Source organism: Physeter macrocephalus, chromosome 6 (genome assembly GCF_002837175.3).
Source record: "Physeter macrocephalus isolate SW-GA chromosome 6, ASM283717v5, whole genome shotgun sequence".
NCBI lineage: Eukaryota > Metazoa > Chordata > Mammalia > Artiodactyla > Physeteridae > Physeter > Physeter macrocephalus.
This window is the reverse complement of record NC_041219.1, coordinates 19,777,340-19,799,852: the sequence shown is the minus strand read 5'-3', so window position 1 is coordinate 19,799,852 and position 22,513 is coordinate 19,777,340. Positions and strand designations below refer to the sequence as shown.

Sequence of the window (22,513 nt, the reverse complement as noted above, 5' to 3'; positions counted from 1 at the left end):
TTTGCCTAAAATGCTTGCTTGCCTCAATATCAATTCATCCTTGAAGATCAGTTAAATTAACAGAATATGAAAACACCCTTTCCCTGTTCATTCTCCTTTGAAACTAACCTTCCCATGCCCAAAACATTTTTTATCCCCTTTAGGATACTAAAATAAAAGTTCCTTATAGAGCTGTTTATTGGTATACTCATCTTTTAAAATCAGCTTATATTTATGAAGATAGTAAAATATGCAAGTTTTTGTTCTCAATTTTAAAATTGAATAAAGATTAAGAAAGAAATCAGGGGATGGATCCCCTTTTTTTTCTTTGTCTTTCCTTTGAAGAGAAGGCATGGGGAGTGGAGAATTGGGAGGAGAGGAGAACGTGAGCCAACCTAGCCAATTACTTGGCATCCCCTTTGGGACCTGGTAGTGGAAACATTTTATGAGTCTATTTTGGGGTATAGAGCATTGCCTACAGAGCTGTGGTGCTGACATTTCAGCCCATTTTATAGAAATATATGTTTTTACTTGTCCATGTGAAAAAATAAGTTAACATGCTATTAGAAGTGTATGACTTTTACATTTCCAAAGTATTCTGCACACATACATATGGAGGAGGCTCAGTATGTATGTATTTGAAGCACTGAAGTCTACTTTCATTTCAAGGCAAATCTCAAGAAGTCAGTTTTCAAGATATTTTAAAAATATTTTTTCATCATTTCATGGAAATACTTCCTAAAATAAAGTATGCAGAATTGATCCAATTTTTGGTTCAACTTTGGAAGACTGGTCTGGAAAGATTTTCTGTGTCAAGTCACCATTTATTGAGTGCTTATGATACCCAAGGGACTGAGCCAGGGGCTTCTCATCTACTTTGTCACTTGATCTCACCACACCCTATGAGTTGTATTTTTAATTTACTGGTAAACAAACAGACTCAGAGTTTGCTGCTTGTCCAAGGTAACATATCAGAGGATTAGAACACAGGACAGTTCGATTACAAAAAAATCATGTTCTTTTCACTTTCTTCCACATGTGTCATATAAAAATATGTGCTGAGCAGAACAAAATTGATGTGCTGATTTCCTATTGCTCTTTGTATTATATTGAGTTATTCTAAGCATTGGTTTCATTTTGAAGTTAATAGAAAGTCCATGGTTAGACCAAATCTGAATGATCCAGAGAGAGATGAAAAACAGACCCACCCTTACTGTGTCTTCTTGTAATTTTCTGTTGCTACATGAACTTTGAGAGAGAAATCTTGAATAACTGTGGTAGGAAACCTCAAATCCATAACAAAGAGCAAAACAGTAAAGTTAGCATATATTTGACTTGGAATGTGTATAGCTGAATATTACTAATTGTTATACATTAATAGATATCTAATCAGGAATCATCTTATTTTTATACCTTTTTATTTTTTCTCCAAGACAGGTAATTTTAGAGGCTGGTAAAGTTGAAGTTTTCTCCTGTAACATAATGTTCTTCTAATTCCATTTGATTAAAAAAAGGTATTGGATACGGGTTAAATAAAATATATTAATTTTATCAATTTCTTTTTACATTCGTAATGTGGCCACTAGAAACATTAAAATTACATATGTGGCTCACATTATATTTGTATTGTACAATGCTGATCTAGACCAATTCTATGAAAATTATAAAACAAGTTTGAAAGTTTCTCTTATAGCTTTTGCAGGAGAAAATAACTGTTTAGAAATTCCAATGATATATTTATTAAAAAAAAAAGCTTTACGTTTACTCACCTGGCAACCACTGGTAGATGCAGTCAGGCCTTTATAAGCAAAGCATGGACTTGCAGTGGTTTCTCACCTTTGCTCTTGTGATGTAAAAGTGGTTATAACAAGACCTCCTAAAATGTAGGGATGCTACGAAGGTTACACTCATAGTAAAGACAAACCTTTGTAATGTTAATTCAGTTGGTTCACTTTTCTCTAAAGCTTCGTAGAAAGGATTTGTCTTTCTGTAGCACCTTGGTTAGTTATTGTCCAAAAGCAACACCAGAGAAGCCCACACTCTAACCTCCCAGTGCTAAAGCAGACATTGCCAGCTGTGGCACTCCTTCCTGCATCCTTCCTCACTGAGCTCTAAAGAGTCCTTTAGAGTCCTCACCAGTCCTTCCTACTGGTGGCCATTCCAGATCTACTACAGAGGGCTCTTGCCCTTCAGTGCTGGCAGGGAGATAAGTTATAAATGAAAAGTCACATGAAAACTTTCACTTCAATTTTTGACTTAGGTAAAATTCTGGATCCTAGAAAGAGTACATCAACTGCATGGTATTTGGAGGTAAGGAAGATTGGTGGTCAGGTTGTATTAAATAAGCATATGTTATAAACACACTACATTTGTTACTTTCAAATGCATTATATTCATTTATACAACTGTTATTGGCCTTTATGTTTTAGATCTTGGATTAAAACTGGATTTATTATACAATAGAATGCCAAATATAATATGGCTCCCATTAAGAGATCCCATCTACGTCACAGTTCAAATCTTGCCATTTGAAAATTAACAGCTATATATATGTAAAGCCTGATATAACATAGACTACAAGGTGGGTGTGAATTCTATTTCTTATCACCAGTTACATAAAAGACTTCAACCTGACTTTATAAGATGGTCTCTTATTAAAATCAAATAAAAATAAACACACACACACACACACACACACACACACACACTATATGAGAGTTAAATTTATGCAGAGTTAAATGCACTTATGCCATCTCAAAGTCTGGAACCACAGTGGAGGGTTACTTTTCCTTTTTATTTAATAATATTCACTATGTTTAGCAGAATCAAAGTTCCTTTTCTTATAAACTAGGATTTTCTTGTGCCTGTTTTGTAGGCACTATCTTTTATCTATTATTTTATCAATTATTTTCTGCATCAATACACCCTACTTAAGTTATATCACAGAATAGCCTCCAGGTCAGCGCTACCTGATAGAAATATACAATGTTAGATATATATGTAACTTTACATTTTCTAGTACTCATATTAAAACATTTTTTAAACCAGATGATATTACTTTATTGAGGCCAAAATACTATTGTTTAAACATAGTCAATACAAAATTATTGGGCAACTGTGCATTCTTTTTTCATACTAAATGTCTGAAATCTGCTGTGCATTTTATACTTAGGTCTCAATTCAGACTAACCATATCAGAAGTACTCTGTAGCTACGTGTGGCTTAATGGCTAATATTGTGGACAGCACAGATCTGGATTATAGTTCTTTATGTGCTGGAAAGAGGCTTTCTCTGAATGTCACAAACATTAATGACAAAAAAACAGCTCTATCTAGGTAGGTAAAAATATCATGGTAGATAATGGATTGTATTCTACACTGAAATAGACAGTAAAATTACATCTCCTATGAGAGATTAGTTAGAAATTAGCTTTGACAACCAATAGGCTATAGAAAGCTTAGGGGTTTTCTTCCCCTAAATTAAAGCATATTCAGTAGATAATTCACTTGACCCCAGTACAGTCATGAAAATAATAAATCCTGATGGTGAATAATTTTCTGGCCTCTAAGGATGATGGAAACTGCATTTGGTAGGAAATATGTGAGGGCTGTAGCACTAACTATTGCATGAGCACAATAAGAAATTAGGATTTGGAATGCTTCCCACAGCACCTAGTAAGATCTCCTATAATGCACTATGTGCACAAAGATGTTGGGCAGACTGGACCTTGGGAGGGTGATAGCTCTATAAACCAATATAGTTAACTCTCCTATCAAGACATTCTGGAATCACCAAACATCCTACCAGCCTTTCTGTGATCAGTGATTCACTCTGCCATTCTTATAAGAAGTGATTGGTGATGATTGTTTGTGATAGCACTGGGGGAGATGGCCAGGTAGGAAGGTGAGAATTGAGTTGGGAAGGGTCTGGTCATAGAACATAGGGTGTAGGAAAGAGCAAAATGCCATGTTGAGATGTGCATTTGAATAGTAGCATTGCCTAGGTCCATCACTGCCAATCCAAAATTCAGTCAGCTAAGTGACAATGTAAGCTCATATTTCTACCTTCACAAATCTTAAAGACAAATATTTGCCATAATGTCTCATCAAGGAAACAGGAGAAAGAGTATCTCTTGTTTTGATTTCTTTTCAGGTTTTATTCAATTTTTAAAATTAAAAAAATTTTAATTAAAATTTAAAATTTATTCAGTTTTAAAATTTCCCTTTTCTATTTTCAAAAACATAAATGAACTAGCATCAAAAATGATGTTTGAACTTTGAAAGATTTTTCAAATGACCATTTCAGGGCTGGACACGATAAACAACACTACAAAGAACTTCCAATATAACTCCATAATTAGGAAACTTTTATTGACATATAAATCAATCATAACCTACAAATTTAAGAAGCATCAACACCCATCATCTTCCTCAAAATTAATATTATGAAACAATTACACAGATCACAGAATAAGGAAACTAGAGATTAAATTATTTTAGGCTCTAAAACAGTTTAATCATAAGCATCTCACTTCTCATACCAGCCTTTCCACTTCATTGATTTGCACATATGAACCATAAAACCCCATCAATATCAGCTTTAATGTGGTTTTCTCTTGCAGGGTTCACAATAAGCTGAGATAAAATATTTTCCCTCATTACATTATGCTGGTTTGTGGATGCCATTAGTAAAAAGATGACATAACAGCATGTTCATAAAGCAACTACACATGGAGCTTACTTTCCAAAGCCTCAATTTCTAGGCCACAACATATGAATCCATGTTTTCTTTATTGATTGACAGCTCAAGGCTCATTAACATTTCCATCTCAATCAAGTTAAAAGAGATTTACAGGTTTGAGATGCTACAGAGCTCCAAAAGTAGATGGGGGACACAAAATAAATAAATGCATCTCTAAATCTGCTAATCATTTTAAAATGAAATATTTCAATAAAGAGTAGGAAAAGCAAAACAAAACAAAATTAAAGTTCACTGGATCCTATTACACAGCAGCAAACTGGAAAGTCACTGGAGAACTTAGCTTTGTGAAAAAAGCTCCAGACTCAGGAGAGTTAAAGATCCTAAGGAGCATGAAAGGTAAATGCAGCATTTTGCACATTATATTTACTAAGCTATCACAGAATATTGACTACACAATAGTGAGAGTTTAATAAAACTCATCTGTAATTTTAGAAAATATATTAACATTACAAAATTATAAGACTGGGGTTTGAAAAGTTGAAAAGATTTTTTAATGGTAATTATTTTAAGGCACATTAAAAATTAAAATTATAGAGTATTTTTGAGTCAGAAGAATAATATTAATGAACCAGAATGAGCATCTACCGTTTATAAATGATAAGAGTGAAACATTACACATAAAATATCCAATCATTAAATTGATAAATATTTAAATTTATGTCATTGAAATTTAAATGGATGTATATTTTCTTAACATAACTGTAATCTATTTAAGATGACAAAGTAACAGAAAAAGATTAATTTCATTTTCTATTCTGAATTAATTTACATGTCAATTTATCTTTGAAATATCCAATTATAATAATATAGTCAAATAAAATTTATTAATATATTAATGATCCATTAGTACTCTAAATGGTCCAATAAAATACAGTTATATTCTCTTATGATAATATTTATGGTATTACAATTTATTATTGGTTACAAAAACCATCTCTAGTACATGTGTAATTAACATTTTAAATAAAAAAAGAAATTGGATATGCAAATTCCATTACAATATTTCAAGAATTAATTTCTGGAAGCCATTCTATATGAACACAGGAACAACAGCAAAACTGTATTTTACAGATGGAAAATAAGAGAAATCCATCAGAAAACAGAATCGTGAAATATATATAATAATACAAATTAAATACACTTAAAACCTTGTATCCGATTGGTAATATGACCAGTTATCCACAGATCTCTTGAAAGAAACCATGTGCCATATGCTTTGAATGCTGAAGCTTGAAGGATTAGTTTGAAGTTTTCACCTTCTTTTTGCCACTTCCCCATCCACCACTGAGTTGTACAGGATTGTCACGGAATGATATACGTTCTTTCTTAGAAGGTCTTGTATTTGTTATCATTGAGGCAAGTATTCCCTTAATTGAACAACCTAGACAGTGACATTAAATGTTCATTTTCACTTAACTTGATCCAAGTAAAATTATTTAAAAGAAATATATTTGTCAATCACATGCATTTTAGAACTGTATGATCTTTCAGTTTAAAAAAAGTATATTGAGTTTCCTTTTTGTTTGCAAAATAATATAATCAAAGTTTAGTATAAATTGTATTTAGGTTAAATGAAAGAGACTGACTTAAAAAATTAAATAGATATAACAATTTATCTACAATCCAAATGTCCCTGGTATTTCAAGACTATGAAATGATACGTCTTAGTTTCTAGATATTTACATTTATGTTTTCATAGTTTAAATTTTTATAATTGTTTATATTTCATAAACAATGAATACGGTAAAATTAGTTTTAGAAATAGTCCTATTGAATTAAGAACTTTTTCAGAAAAAAAAAAACCTTGGCAAAATGGAAAGAATATTAGATGCAGAATCTAAAGATATTCATCCTTTCTAGTCTGGCTGCATAAAACACAGCTTTGTGACTGGACAGGTCACAGCCTTTCTGAGCCTTAGTTTTATAAATGAGGGAAATGATCATGCATTACAGGGTTGTTGTGAAGATTAACTTTCTGATTATATTGCAATGGTGGTTAGACCTGGGAGAATGCTTTGTAAGCAGGTGCTATAAGATGGAAGAAATAATTACTTACATTCAACAAGTTAGAATTTATCCCAAAAAAAGTAACAAAAATTGTTAGAGGGTTAAAAGCACATAGTAGTTGCAAGAATGGGATAGCAGATTAGGAATGTTTTACTCGGCAAGACCCCAAGATGCTGTATCAAGAATACTATTAAAGAATTATGATCATCTGCTTCAAATCTCCTGAGGATTAAGCAAGTGCACAGGGCTGTATCAGTGGGGAAACGATTTGAGAAGCAGCAAAGTGAGGCATTCCAGAGCTCCCTCAGTCCTGGTTCTAGGCAAAGGTTCAAACCACGTGACTCTTCGTTGTGATGCTTTTGTGCTTTAAACAAGTTTAGAGGGAAATATATCAAAAAATGTTTTTCTGGATTAATACTTCTCCAACTAAATTTTAAAATATTTTAAAAATATATGTCCAAATAGAAAGGTTTGAAAACATTAGACCGTTTGTGGAAATTGGTCTGTAATTTCAAATTTGATGCAACATGATGATTTATTGAAGATAAAAAACTAGAGATTAATAAAAGAGTAAGCGAATTTCCACAAATGGCTAACAAAATGTTTTGTTCCAATAGTGAAAGCTAAATCAAGTCCCTTGCAAGCATTATTCAAGCTAATAAGTAGAAATAAGTATATATTTTAAAATATAATTCAATAACATAGCTCCATTATTGTTTAATTTTTTTTTTTTTTTTTTTTTTTTTTTGGCGGTACGCGGGCCTCTCACTGTCGTGGCTTGTCCCGTTGCGGAGCACAGGCTCCGGTCGCGCAGGCTCAGTGGCCATGGCCCACGGGCCCAGCCACTCCGTGGCATGTGGGATCCTCCCGGGCCGGGGCACGAACCCGTGTCCCCTGCATCGGCAGGAGGACTCTCAACCACTGCGCCACCAGGGAAGCCCTATTTAATATTTTTGATGGAAGTATCTTAATAGTAGATAGATGTATTATTTAATGCCTTTATTCTTAATATAAACTTTTTATCAAAGAGCAAATAATATGTAAGAAAGATGGCACTTTCTGTACAAAGCATTGACATATTTAAAGATAATTTCATATACTTCTAAATTAATTTCAAAATTAAAGTGAACTGTATTACAACATAACTTTTCTGTAGACCAAATCCTCATTCTTAACAGTGTTTCTGCATTCTAAAGAATTTTTCTATTGACTACAAATTTACCGTATGGCACATTTTTTTCCCTAATACTGTTCTGTTGTCTTTGTTATTTTGAAGCTGCTGATGAATCTTCAAGGCTTTTTGTACTCATCCACAGTGTAACCCTATATTTAAAAGGCAGCTTGTATATTTTTCATTGTTTAGTGTAATTCCTTCAGCAAATAATTATAATTTAAAAAACATATTGTGTGATATTACAAGACAGCTTTATAACAATTTTGAAGTACATTTTCTGTGGAATGAAAACGCTGTAGGACATTAGTCCTTAAAATTACATAAATACTTATGTGAGTATATAGTTTTTTAAAAAGCAATATTTTAGATGTGATTAAATAAGCCTGCATTTTATTGTTTTGCTACGTGTAAATAAACAATTTGAGCAGTAATCAATATAGCTTATTCTCTCATTGCATATTAGTGAGAGTCTTTGTTATCATATAAATTCTTGAACCACCAGATATACAGAAACAAATTGAGGAGTAAAGCAACACATCTACAAAGGAACATATTACGAAGGAACCACATATCGGCATTAATTGCAAAGCTGTTACTTTGTTCTATGATTACTCTAGAAATGAAAAAAGAAAATAAAGAAGCAATTTAATACAGTCAATGTATAATCATTCTGAAATTACTTACCCACATGAAAATACAATAGTGAGAGAATCTTGCCTCAAAAAATGGATATTAGAGCTAGACCTACTGATGGGTTCCTGGAATAAAAAAATTATAACTAAAGGATCTTTGCCAGTTTTTTTCTCTTTCCTGCAACATTATTGTTACAGATTTTATGTTTTTTTAAACAACAGTAGGCTGCATATTTGCAGGTGACCATACAAATCAACCTATCAGTCTCTTACATATATGCTGAAAGTATGCGTTGATAAGTACGCTCTATCTTCCAGAAACTCACTGCTTGCCGCATAATCTGTGTTCTGCTAAAGATTTGTTCTGGTCCTTTAAAATTTTCGGGGGGTTAAATCCTTGGTTCTTTAACAAATGTCAAGGTCTATATATGCTGTGTTTTGATAAGTAATTTAATATGTAAAATGCTTTGAATGACTCTCCTGGTATGAATAAGAAAAACTTCCTTAAACAGGTTAAAATAGAAATTTCATGATGTATAGTAATACGTCATCGGATTTTTGTCGATACACTATGTGTCTGGATATAGAAATCATTTCAAAGTCCTTCCCATATTGTACTGCTTAACAGCAGATACAGCAGAAGTAAAGCATGAAGGAAAAAAATTCAACATTTTAATGAAAGTGACCAGAACAAATTTTTAGCAGCAAAGCGTTTACATCAATTTAAGTGCTGTGAGTGAGTTACCCTGGGCAAGTTTGAGGTTGAGGTAGATATTACAGTGTTTAAATAACAGTTGCTTTTTAAGGCTATTGCTATATCCAGACTTGAATTATAATGAGTATTTATAGATAAAGTCTAACACTAAGAATGAAAATAAAACAAACAGGTTGTTTATATCATATTCAGATTGCCTCAATGTAACATGGTGATTTTGCTTGTTTTTGAAATTGTTTTCAAGCTTTTTCAGTGAATAGAAGTTTTCTCTATAACTTACAAAAATACTAATAAAATTTCCCTGTTCCTTGAAATCCCAATTGGACAATGACATTTACAGTTATCCTTCTTACCCAATATTTAAGAGACATATAACAAAGAAAACCAGTTAGGTTTGGTACATTTGATTGTCACAAAAATATCCACAGTATTTGTTATTGTTGCTAAAAATCATGATGCCTGATGTTTCTTTTTAAATCAACATGACACATATAATTTGCTTTGTCTATGTACATTTATTTTGAAAAAACAATTCCTAATGAGCATAAAATCTAATACATATCATATAGGGTAGGGTATATTATTTTGTTATACAATGTAGATTTTTACTTTTGTATTTTGCCCATTTCTTGATCTTTTATAATAGCTACCATTCATATTTGATCTAGAATCTTTGAGGCCTCCCTATAGTATGCAGTGTTTCCCCAGGTTTTATTATTTTTAACATACTATTGTGTTGATTTCTTCTTAGAGGTGTGTTTGCACAGACAAGGATGGCTAGAATGTGGTGCTAAAAATACTATTTTGTTTCTTTAAATCCTGTGGTTCTTATACTAATATTGTTCAAGATTGTTTTAATTTTTTTTCTGGAGGAAATTTTTTTGAGTGATTTATTTTTTGGTTATAAAATCTAAATTGGTTTTGTGATGTTTTTCAGAATTAGATTTGCCTTCTGTCATGTGACCCTTAAATAACTATTCTGTCCTGGCTTTTCTGGCTTCCCACCAAACTAGTAGATACTTGCACATTTAACCTCCTAAATTGACTAGGTAATAAAAAGTGTAACTCAGTAAGGAATTAAGAATGAAATTTAACAAATCTATAAGTTATCTAGGCATCTATTTTCTTCTGTACACAGTTGGTTCTAAAAAATCAGGTCATATGTCCCGTTATTCTTGTCAATTCAGAAAAGGTCTGTTCCCAAATTCTCCAGTCATTCTAAAAATATTCAGTTTTATTATACTTACAACTAAGTGTCCATAAGCATTTGTAATTAAGGAGTAATGGCATGAATTATGCTAATAATTGAGAGCATTTTTTACCCTTAATTGATATGCATATTCCTTTGAAACAACCCAGTTTTTATATAACACTCTAATTTCTAATAATCTTGTCTTACCCCTCATTTTCCCATGTTAATTAATTTTGCCAAAAGTAAACATATAGCAAAAATATGCATTTTAAGTAAATTCCCAAATGTTTATCACTGTGCAGTTATCCTTTGGAATTTAAATATTTAAAACCTAAATTAGATTTTCAAGATCACTTGGAGTCTTTGAAAGCTTGAATTTAAACTCTTCCTTTTATTTACACATTCATTCAATATGTATTTACTTAGTGCCCATTATGTAGCAGGCACTGTTCTATTCTGCCTTTCAATGAAGCTTCCCTGTCAATATTCCTCCATGTGCCAAGTAATATTAGTAACCATCATACTACAGTTGCTTTCTATTTCACTCTATTCTCATAATTCCATCCTTACAATCCTCATATGGAACTTGTATAAAACAAATACTTATTTCCACATTCCCAGATAGTGAAGACTTGTGGATAGGTTTCCCAAAAACTTTTCATGGAAACTTTCATTATCCCTTTTCATGCATATTAGTTCTTAGCAGGGAGACATTTGGCAACAATAAACATGACTCGCCTGAGGATTTATTATATTATTGCACTTCAGTTTCATTCATTTGACAAATGCATTTCACATTTGACCATACCCATTTATTTTTGCACCACATTAGCTAGTGTAAGAAATCGGTTGGAAAGCGACAACCAAAAAAAAAAAAAAAAAAAAAAGTCAAAGTCAAGCTATTTATTTATGAAGGAAAGGGGTAAGAACTAAAATATTACAGTTAGAAACATGATGCTTTAATCTATTATCAATAGAGCATACATGGATCCTGTCCTCAAAACTGTTAAAATGTGTGTAAGTTGGGTTTTTCTTTTGTTTTTTTTACAAAGAATAAATGTAGTTGACATATGTACAACTAGTTCTCTCACACAAGTACAGTTGAGATTTGTCTTTCTCTGGATAATGTCAACTGCTGGTGAAACTAACTACTGTTTTAGATCTGTAAACATTATTCTGTGGTTACTAATAACTGTTATATTTAACTGTCTGGAATCATTGTTGACTGTTTCATTAAACTGTCTCGGATCCTGGAAACAGGCTGTATTGAGCTGTTAAAGGACATTAAATCAACAGCTATTTATTATGTGCCCTACTCTGTGCTAGAATTTTAATATATGTCTGTTGGATGTTTCCAGCAACCACGTAAACATGCTCTTGGTATAATAGTAATTAATTTTGACTATCCAGTTCTGATTATGGGAATATTTGAAGGGTTGAAGTGTTAATGTTAATGTGTTTGTCTATTCAGGGACAAAATATTAAGACCTAACAAATCTGTATTAAAGTTCCTGCCAAAAAAATTGAGACCAAGAAAAATCAGAGTTAATGGTTTAAGCAATAATAAAAGCCTTAAAGTTTAAACTTCTACATTGTTAGAGACCAGCTCTTGCTGAACAAAATTTTTTAAAAATAGTAATTCTATGATGTAGCTCTAAGATTCTTTACTGATGTGTTACTTTAAAATCAAACTCTTCAGCTAAGAAACAAGAGAATAAACAAAGCCAGATTTTATTATACACAGAACAAAAAAGTTTAACTTGGCCACAGTTGTTTATAAAAATCTTATTTTTACCTTATTTTTATCTGGGGAAAAATATAACATCTAGAGTAGGATTAAAGTTTGAATATTTTAAATAGGAAATCTGATAAGTCAATTTTTACGTCTACAATGAAATTTTGCAACAATTGACGTAGATAGTGGTATTGTGGAATTATTTTATTAGAAGATTTTGTGGGCAGAATGCCATCATTTATAAGTATGCCAGTTAATTAAAAGTATTACCACAGTGTGCTTTTTAACAACCTCTTTATTGTGCATTTAGCATCAATATTTTTGCTTGTACACAATTATATTACTTTTTACTATCAAGTCTATTAAAAGACTATTATGTGCTATTGTCCACATTTTCTCATCATGCATTTGTCTTCAATTCTGCCAATGTCCATTTACTCATAACCTTCCTGAAAATGTCATACTGAAGGAGTAGCAGGGATTTAGGAGTCCATTATATTCCAGGCCCTGGCTTGGCATTTTTTATTCACCATCTCATTTAATCCTCAATACAACTGTGCACGATACATATCACCCTCATTTTTAAAATGGGGAAACTGAGGCAATGCAGTTAAAGTATTTACCCAAAAGTAAGTGACAGTAACACAAGTGAAACTTGGCTTTACATGACTAAGTTTTATTAAAAAGAAGACAATACCTTTTTTAATTTTAAGAAATAAAGTACGCTTCTAATATAACAGTACCATAAAGAAAATCATTAGGCAGCGAATGTGAGATGTGTATCTGTTTTTGCATGTCTTGTAATGGAAAGAACTGTCCATTATGGGAAATAGGCCTATGAAACTAAAAATGAATAAAATGTATAAATGAAAAACAATACTATCCTTAATTTCTGTAAGCTGAGGAAAAACAAGAGAAAGATATTTCTTTATCTGTATCCATATCTATATCTTACCTGTATCTATGTATGATACCATAACCCTTAACATGATTAATTTTTCTTTATTATTAAGCCTTTATTTTTTTAAAAAGAGCAGTTTAAGGTTCACAGCAAAATTGAGGTAAAGGTACAGATATCTCCCATGTACACTTGGCCCGCATATATGCACAGCCTTCCCCATTATTGACATCCCGCAGAGAGGTACATTTGTTACGTTGATTAAACTATATCATAATCACCCGAAGTTTAGAGCTTACATTATGGCTCGCTCTTGGTATTGAAATTCTGTGGGTTGGACCAACATATAATGACATTTATTCATCATTATGGTATCATAGAGAGTATTTTCACTGCCCTAGAAGTTCTCTGTGCTTCACCTATTAATCCCTCCCCTTCCAACATGATTTTTTAATTTAAGAATTACTTTATCAAAAGATTTTTTTCAGACTTTCTTATCCTTCACTTATGTCACTGTCTTTCTGTTTACCTGTCAAGGTCTTTGTAAAGTAGGTGTTACCAGAATTTCTGAAGTCCTTCAAAGAACACTCCCATATTTGAATGATTTTGGCTGAATTACATGAACATATACTTTAATAAAATAACATTAATGAGTGTCTCCTTTGAACTTTGCAAAAATAGACATGGAATATTAGAAACTACATGTTTTTTTTCTTTAAGAAAGTATATGAGGACAATGTATCAGAATTACATAGCTACCTAGAGTTTCTAAAGGCCATGTACAAGTAAAATCAATATGCTAGTTAATTAGTGGACAATTGAACCAAAACTCAATTTTTTTTTAATATATAGTTTCAGTCTATACTAAAAAATATGCAGGTAAGGACATAATTAAACATAACTTTCACTCACCTTTTGATCACTCTATGTGACAGAAAATTAAGTTAAATGTAAAACGTTTCTAAACATCCAGTGAGGAAATAGTTGATTTGTAAATTTAAGTTATGGAATGTAGGGAATCAGTTGGAAGTGGCAGAGCTGCCAAAATGGTCAAAATGCTAGTTAGGGATCTTGGAGCCTTGAAAAAGCGAAATTTCAAAGGAGATGCAGGTTAGGAGTAGGGTGGCAGAAGGCTTGGAGAGCAGCAAGAGGACAAAATGGGGAGGTAAATTCACCAGTGAAGCATCAGTGACTAGTATTCATAAATTAAAGTCATTTATAACTATATTTACAACTGTACTCATCCAATCAAGTTTCCTTACTGTAGGAGTGGAGAGAGACGGCTGTTGACCAGAGATGTGGGTCCTCCCACATTGAAAATTAACATTGCCATTCATTAACACATCTTTGCATTGGATGAAACTTGTTATTAATACTTTCAGAGAGAAAAACCAAAGCTATTTCACATAAGATATATTGTTCATGTTTTTGAAATACCAAAATAATAAGACAATTTTTGAAAATAAATTTAAGCATTACTTTTTAAAAAATTTGTAATATTTGCTATATTAAGTATAAGGTACACAAGCTGAGTGGTAATTTTTAAAAATTTAGAATTTTGATATTTAATTGAATTTGAAATCATCTCTATTAGAGAATCATGCCTAATATATAATATATATAATATATAATAAGTGTTCATTAAATGTTCATTGATTAAAACAGCCACAAATAACTTCAGAGGTACAATTTATTCAGGGTGGATTTAAAGAATTATTATCGTTATTAGCCTTATTTTCAAAAGAGATCCCCTAAAAAAAGAGAGAAATCCTCTCTCTCCTTCTGGTTTTTGCCCATAAATATACTAGAATTTTCAAAACATAACACTGCTTCCTTCAGGAGAGACTGCAGGCCTGGTTCTCTAATTAATATTCTGCATGAGAATAATCAGATTTAAAATGAAGGCCACCTCTTTCTTTTTTCATTTTTAAAAATTTTATTTATTTTTTTATACAGCAGGTTCTTATTAGCTATCCATTTTATACATGTTAGCGTATATACGTCAGTCCCAATCTCCCAACCAAGGCCACCTTTCACACAGTCCTCTAAGTTGAAAATCTGAAATTTCTTTTAATGAGGATAGCTGCCTAACATGTAATTCCTTTGTTTTTCCTGTAATAACAATTTATATTTGTATAAAATTTCATAGGCTTTACTATGAAATTTTACTATGAAATTACTTTCAGGATAACCTATTTATTAAATTACCTCCTACCTGTAGGCCTATAGCTGGTTCCCTACTTAATTTAAAATTTACAAGCAACTTCTTTCTAAAAAGTAACTATCTAGCTAAAGATTAAGCTAAAGATAATTTCCAAATACCACCCTATGAAATGTTGACTGAGTTCTCAATAGGAAAATTTTTTGTCTTTTTAAGAAGATGTATTGGGACATTAAGATATCAACTACTAAGTAAGCATTTGCTGTAGAATATTCTTAAGCCTAATTATTTAAGTAAGCATGTTGAGTTTTAGAATCACTCGTAGATTTTTAAAATTCAACTTGATTTTATGAAATAGCCATCATTTCTCATAGATGATGGAATTTTCTGATCTTTATTTAGAAAACATTTAAAAGAAAGATTTATTTATTCCCCATCTCAGTTGACTGTGCTTAGCTCAAGTAATCAGAAATAATTTAAGCAATGATTGAAATCAGGGTCATTTAAAAGTATTCTGGCATGGAGAAAATTTTCAGTTACAAACATGATTTTCATAAAATAAAACATCAGAAATAATAGCTTCTGTTGCCTTCCAATTGGAAAATTGTCATATATAAAGTTTTATTGTTTTAGTTGCAGATTATGGAATTTTAAAGCTATAAGAATTCTTGGATCTCATTTATATTTGTTTTTCTCCCCCACTTCCTACATGAACACAAAATATATATTTATATACTCATCTAATTTTCAGCAGGATATATATATATATATATATATACTTTAATATTTATTTATTTATTTGGCTGTGCCCGGTCTTAGCTGCGGCATGTGGGATCTAGTTCCCTGACCAGGGATCAAACCCGGGCACCCTGCATTGGGAGTGCGGAGTCTTAACCACTGGACTACCAGGGAAGTCCGTGGAGTCTTAACCACTGGACTACCAGGGAAGTCCCAGGATATTTTCTAAATGAACAAACCACACATGAAGTATCTCATCTAAGCTCACAAAAACACATGTGTGAGAAATGGTATTCAAATTCAATCTGTCCTTCTCCAAATTTCTTTCCACTATTCCAGGGTACCTTTTCCTACCAAACCTAAGGTCACAAACAAGCTGGTGAGGAGCCAGGGCAGGACTAGAAATTGACTTCCCAATCTCTTAACACATACTCTTACCAATACCACACTGTCTCTCAGTGTGTTTAAAAATGCAATTGACACATCAATCATCTCTCACCTCTGTGCTTCATAATTCCAGTTTAGTAAGAGCTATGCTATACTTTATTAAAGTCATTCCCTAGTTAATTGTTTCCCCTAGTTAATGACATGGCTTTATAGGCTGGAAGTTTCAATAGTTTCTAAAACTTAGAAGAAAGAGAATGATGGGACAACATTATCTTAACAATCTGAGGTCTTCTTATACTTCTCAGTTTTTCTCAATTGCGAAAAATTTTTGCAATTTTTCTCAAGTAAACATGATTTTTAGCCTAGGACACCCTGAGTAAAATAATACTAGGCCTTAATTTGGTCCAAGTTGTGAATCTCTTTGGGAGAACAGTGAGTCCAATTTATTTTTATAAGGATATTTTTCATACATATACTGATAATTCATATACACATATATATATAAATGACTGTATTCAGAGACTAGTAATTTAGTACATGCATATGTGTCAGTTATCAATGTATTGCCTCTTAGCAATGAATACACCCTTCATTACATGTTTTGTGATAAAAGAATTCCTTTAAGCATTTCTCCTTTAAAGTGAGAAAAATATGAAGCCTTCTCAGTAGAGGGTACTGAAGGGTCACTGCCAGAGGAAGAGGCTTTGCAATTTCTGGCATAGATGGAGGTGGTGGGGTTGGCCTTGTGGGTTTGAGGCCCTCTGATACAGGCTGCCTGAGCCACAGGCCCAGAACACGATCCCTCTGCAACCTTGTAGCTTCGACCTAACCATAACCTGTGTGCTGTCCTCTCCACAGGGAAGTCAAAGCCTGCATACCTTCTGCCCTTGTCAAGTCCACTCACTGCCTACGCTACCCACTGCTCATCACCTGTCCCCCTCCTTTACTCTAGAGAGGTGCCCTGTAACCGCAGACCAGCCTTGGTCTGGCTAAACGAAGAACTTCTCTGCTATTCAGTGGCCAAACCACACCTTCTCCAATGAAGTCCGAACTTCCAAGTTTATCTTCCTTGGGTGCTCTTCCTCAGCCCTAGGATATACCATTCCTTATATTTTATACTTGTTCCTTTAGCATAAATAACACTTAAGCTTTCCCTGTTTAACCTACTTTACAATAACTATCTCCTGATTGGACCCAGACTGTCACAGTAGATATTTATGTAGATTATAACTCCATGAAGGCCAGAATTATGCTCCGCACTCTTTCCCCTGTATGATGCAATGGCCTTCAAGGAGCACTCCATACATATTTTTGAATGAACAAATGACAGGATTGGCTTCATGTAGGCTAGATCTATGGGAACTTGCAGCTCATGATCTGGGCTGTTTGAAAGACTCACCCAGAAGGAAATCCTTGCCATTTAGGTAGATTGTCCTCTTTAATGATAATAGTACCAGGAGTTTGAACAGGCTAGGTGCTCTTAGAAGCCTTGGCAGATACTTGAATGTCTACCAAACAGTAAACCTTCCACTCACCTTCTTTGTCAGTACAGCCTGCCTCCCGCTACGGAACTCAAAAAAAATGTCAGATATTCTCTTTTATGGCTCTAATGCAGCTAAAGGATGGCCATATTCATTCATTCATACATTAATTCATTCATCAAATATACATCAAAGGCCCTAGCATGCGCCAGATTTAGTCTAGGCACCAAGGATACTCCATTAAATCCCCTGCCCCCATGGAACATACACACTAGCAAGGGAGAAGGAGAATAAACAAGAAACATGGAAAATTAGTACCACACTGTTGTGGCCAATGGAATCTGAAATAAAGTGTTTAGATTTTCCTCCCTGATAGAGGCTAAGTCCTTCAAAATTCCGTCTTCATGTTGACTGAATTCCATAATAGAGTGCTATTTATAACATATTACAACCTTTCTTTAAAATCTGTAACCATTTACTAGTATAAATCTCATACAGTTTAGAGAGAAGGACATAAAATGTTAATGGAAATGTTTTCCCTTGTTCTGGAGAAGATAATATCCATTGAAAAATAAGGTGATATGAATATATGATATAGGAGAAAAGCAACAATGGCTGATAGATTCATTTATTCTCTTAAGTGCTTTCTATGAGCTAAGCATATACAATTCCTCTCTGTACTTTTTTAAAAAAAGAAATCATAGTTTATAATATTGTCTTTTTGTCCCATCTTTACATTGAGATAGATAGAAGCAAAGCATTCATGATGCAGACAAGTTGGATGGGAAGCATTTGATATCTTTACACTAGGAATCAGGAGACGCAGATTTGAGTCTCAGCTCTACAACTTTCTGCATCCTTAGCTCTGGACAATTTATTTATAAAACTAAAAGCTAAATCCCACCTATTCCAAAGTAAATATCAGGCAATAGCTGGTAAGGAACACCTTTCTGAGCTTTTCTTTTCACTTTTTTTCTTTTTTCCCCTCCTCACTTTTATTAAGACTATTTTTTTAGAGAAGTTTCAGGTTCACAGAAAAATTGAGAGGAAGGTACATAGATTTCCCATATACCTCCTGCCCCCACTCATGCATAGCCTCCTTCATTATCAACATCCCCACCAGAGAGGTACCTCTGCTACAAATGATGAAATTAAATGGACAAAATATAACCACCCAAAGTCCACAGTTTACATTACAGTTCACTCTTGGATTTTGGTTTTGTACATTCTATGGGTCAGGAAAAATGTATAATGAATGGCATGTATTCATCACTATGGTATCATACAGATTATTTTCACTGCCCTAAAAATCCTTTATGCTCAACCTATTCTTCTTCCACCTAACCCCGTACAACCTTTGACATTTTTACTGTTTCTATAATTTTACCTTTTCGAGAATGTCACATAGTTGGAATCATACGGTATGTAGCCTTTTCAGGTTGACTTTTTTCACTTATTAATATGCAATTAAGTTTCCTCCATGTCTTTTCATGGCTTGGTAGCTCATTTCTTTTTAGCATTGAGCAAGATTCCATTATCTGATGTACTACAGATTATTTAGCCATTCACCCACTAAATGACATCTTGGTTGCTTCCAAATTTTGGCAATTATGAATAATGCTGCTATAAACATCCATGTGCAGGTTGTTCTATGGACGTAAGCTTTCAACTCGTTTGAGTAAATACCAAGGAGCAAAACTGCTGGATCTTATGGTAAGAGTATGTTTAGTTTTGTAAGAGAGTGCCAAACTGTCTTCCAAAGTGGCTGCACCATTTTGCATTCCCACCAGCAATGAATGAGAGTTCCTGTTGCTCCACATCTTTGCTAGCAACTGGTGTTGTCAGTGTTCTAGATTTGGGCCACTCTAATAGGTGTATAGTGGTATCTCATTTTAATTTGCTTTTTTCTTTATTGTAAGTATTGAAGTGGATGTGTTGGCCTTCCAACTTTGTTCTTCTCCTTCAACACTTTGTTGGCTGTTCTAAGTCTTGTACCTCTCCATCTTTGTACTTGCTTAATGATCTGTATAGTGCTTTGCTTATTGTAGGCATGCAATTGCTTGCACCCACTACGTACCCATGATGTGGTTTATATAATGACCCACAGATATATGCAACACTATTTAAGTCTTAAGTTTACTCAGTGAGGGATTATAAATGCATATTATGTGTATATACTGCAGCTATGTACAAATTAGATACCATATATATGTACATATATACATACAGACACACATGAATATATAACATGCTAATAATTCTTGACTTGCAAATTTTAATTTCTGTTAATGGAATGTACTTAGTAAATTTGGAGTAAACTTTAATGGTCATCCTTGAAATCTACTTTTGCTTTAGCTACCACCTTAGTCTCTCAATCTCCACATACTACAGAGCACTGACATCTAGTAAACTATATATTTCACTTTGTACTTTTGATAATCAAATTAACCTTTTTTGGTAAGAACTGTAAAATTACTTTGTCAATATATTGGAGTCATTGTATAATGTTAGGATTGACTCAGAATGCCTTTCTTCAACTGATCTTAGGCTTTCTGAAACACTAAGGTATTTTCAGAAATCTTTGTTACTCATTATCAGTAGGAAAGTCCAAATCCTCTACTTTACTGTCAAACTTACCTGAAACTAGGCTTCATTTTTAATTCAACCTTATTTTACATTACTTCAGTATGTGGAACCTCTGGTCCAGACAGACTCCTCAAAGTTTCACAAATATATTTCACCTTTTGCCTTTGTTTAGTGGATTTATTTCCACTTTTTCCCTTACTTAAATCCCAAATGTCATTCTAGGTACAGATCAAGTATATTGCCTCCAAGAAGCCTTCTTCACTCCAACAACATTAGCTGTTTTACTTCTGAAAAATATTTTTTTCCATAGTCAGAAAATTCAGTACCATATTAAAAGGGCTTACATTTCATGAGAATTTAGACATGCTCAAAGAAGAAGCTGATTTGGGGCTGAGTATGCACTCTTACAGAGGTATTGTGGATTCTCAGTCCCTGGCTAACTTTGAAAATGGAGTATGTCCTGGAAAGTGCAGAGATGATAAGAAGGCAACTGGAAACCTAAACTAGGTATATAGTGAGCAATGATCAATCAATAAATGGCTCTTGAATGAATGAATAAGAGGAACTACATTAATTATGTTCTATTCTTACTAACTAAGCTATATATTTTGGCCCAAGGAAGAATAGAAGACAATATAGCACTGAGTTCGGAATAAGGAAAGAGGGGTTCAAGTTGCTGCTTTCCCTTGCTAAGTTTTTTTTGTGCCAAAGTCAAATTAAATAAACTCTCTAAGTCTCATTTATATTAGCTATCAAAGAAAAATAATCATTGTAAATAAGAAAAGATAATTAAAAGAAATTGGTTAAGCTATAAATTGCTAGAGCAATAAAGTTATTATTATTGTAATGCATCCTTTAAGTATTAAATGGGAACATTAATCGAGAAAACCAAAACCATTTAAGGAAATCAAATATTTTTATCTAAATATTGTCTAAATGAGGAAATTTCTTGGCACAGTCATTTTATAAATGGCACATTTTAAAATAAGAATGTGACCTCTTTCATCTCTTTTCAAGTCATTAGATAGATTATAAAGATAGGTAGCAGAAGATTCCCTTGGCCTCTTGTAAGAGAGCAATAACACCTAAAAGGAAAAGGACAAAAAAATCAGGAAGTTCTCTAAGAAAAGACAGTATTGCTTGAGATGGATAGCATGCTGAAAGTACAGTGGTTCTGGAATTATTTCACACACAGAAAAGGAAGACAACTCTACTTTGAAGTTATTTAAAGTAATGCAGCAGTAACATAAAACATACAATAACAAACAATACAAACAACAAGGACTATACTTTAAGCCCTTACTTATTACTAGGCAATATATCACATACTTTACATATATTTTTACTTATTTATTCCTCACTACAACTCTATGAGATAGACATTATACTTCCATTTTATAGATCATAAACTCATTCTCAGAGGTTAAATAATTTATCCAAGGTCACACAACTTATATGTGATGGTGGAATGGGGTTTTTAAACCTGAATGTATCTAATTAAAGAATACACGTTACAAATATTATAGCAACATTGAAAGAGAAATACCTAGAAAAGCTCAAAGGCTGAAAGAATTTTAGAGCTGCAGCCCATAAACTACTCTCTAGATTTGGCTTGCAAAGCTAAAAGAAATATTTTAACTTTAATAAGGTGACAAGATTTTGAGAGAGAGACAGCTGTTGGAAAAAGAGCTTTCAAAATACCAAGACTGTAAGTGGTTGGCCCAGGACCATGGGGGCCTAGGACCCAAAGACTTTGAGACTTAAAAGATTTCTATGGGTAATAAGCTATGCCAAGGTTTTCAGTCAAGTAACTATTAAGAGTACATTTCTGTGTTACGCGGGCCTCTCACTGTTGTGGCCTTTCCCGTTGCGGAGCACAGGCTCCGGACTCGCAGGCTCAGTGGCATGGCTCACGGGCCCAGATGCTCCGCGGCATGTGGGATCTTCCCGGACCAGGGCATGAACCCGTGTCCCCTGCATCGGCAGGCGGACTCTCAACCACTGCACCACCAGGGAAGCCCAAGAGTACATTTCTTTTAAGCTGAGCTTGTTAGCCCGCTAGACACT

The 22,513-nt window shown here is 33.3% G+C and overlaps 1 protein-coding gene across 1 annotated transcript in view; it reads right to left on the bottom strand.

Annotated features, from left to right (window-relative positions):
* Positions 1–5,978: 5,978 nt before the first annotated feature.
* The window catches only part of LRRIQ1 (leucine rich repeats and IQ motif containing 1), a 291,039-nt gene continuing 274,504 nt past the window's right edge, over positions 5,979–22,513 (bottom strand). The window contains exon 27 of the mRNA XM_055085241.1: positions 5,979–6,121. Coding sequence (XP_054941216.1) covers positions 5,979–6,121 — 143 coding nt within the window. The remainder of the gene's footprint in view (positions 6,122–22,513) is intronic.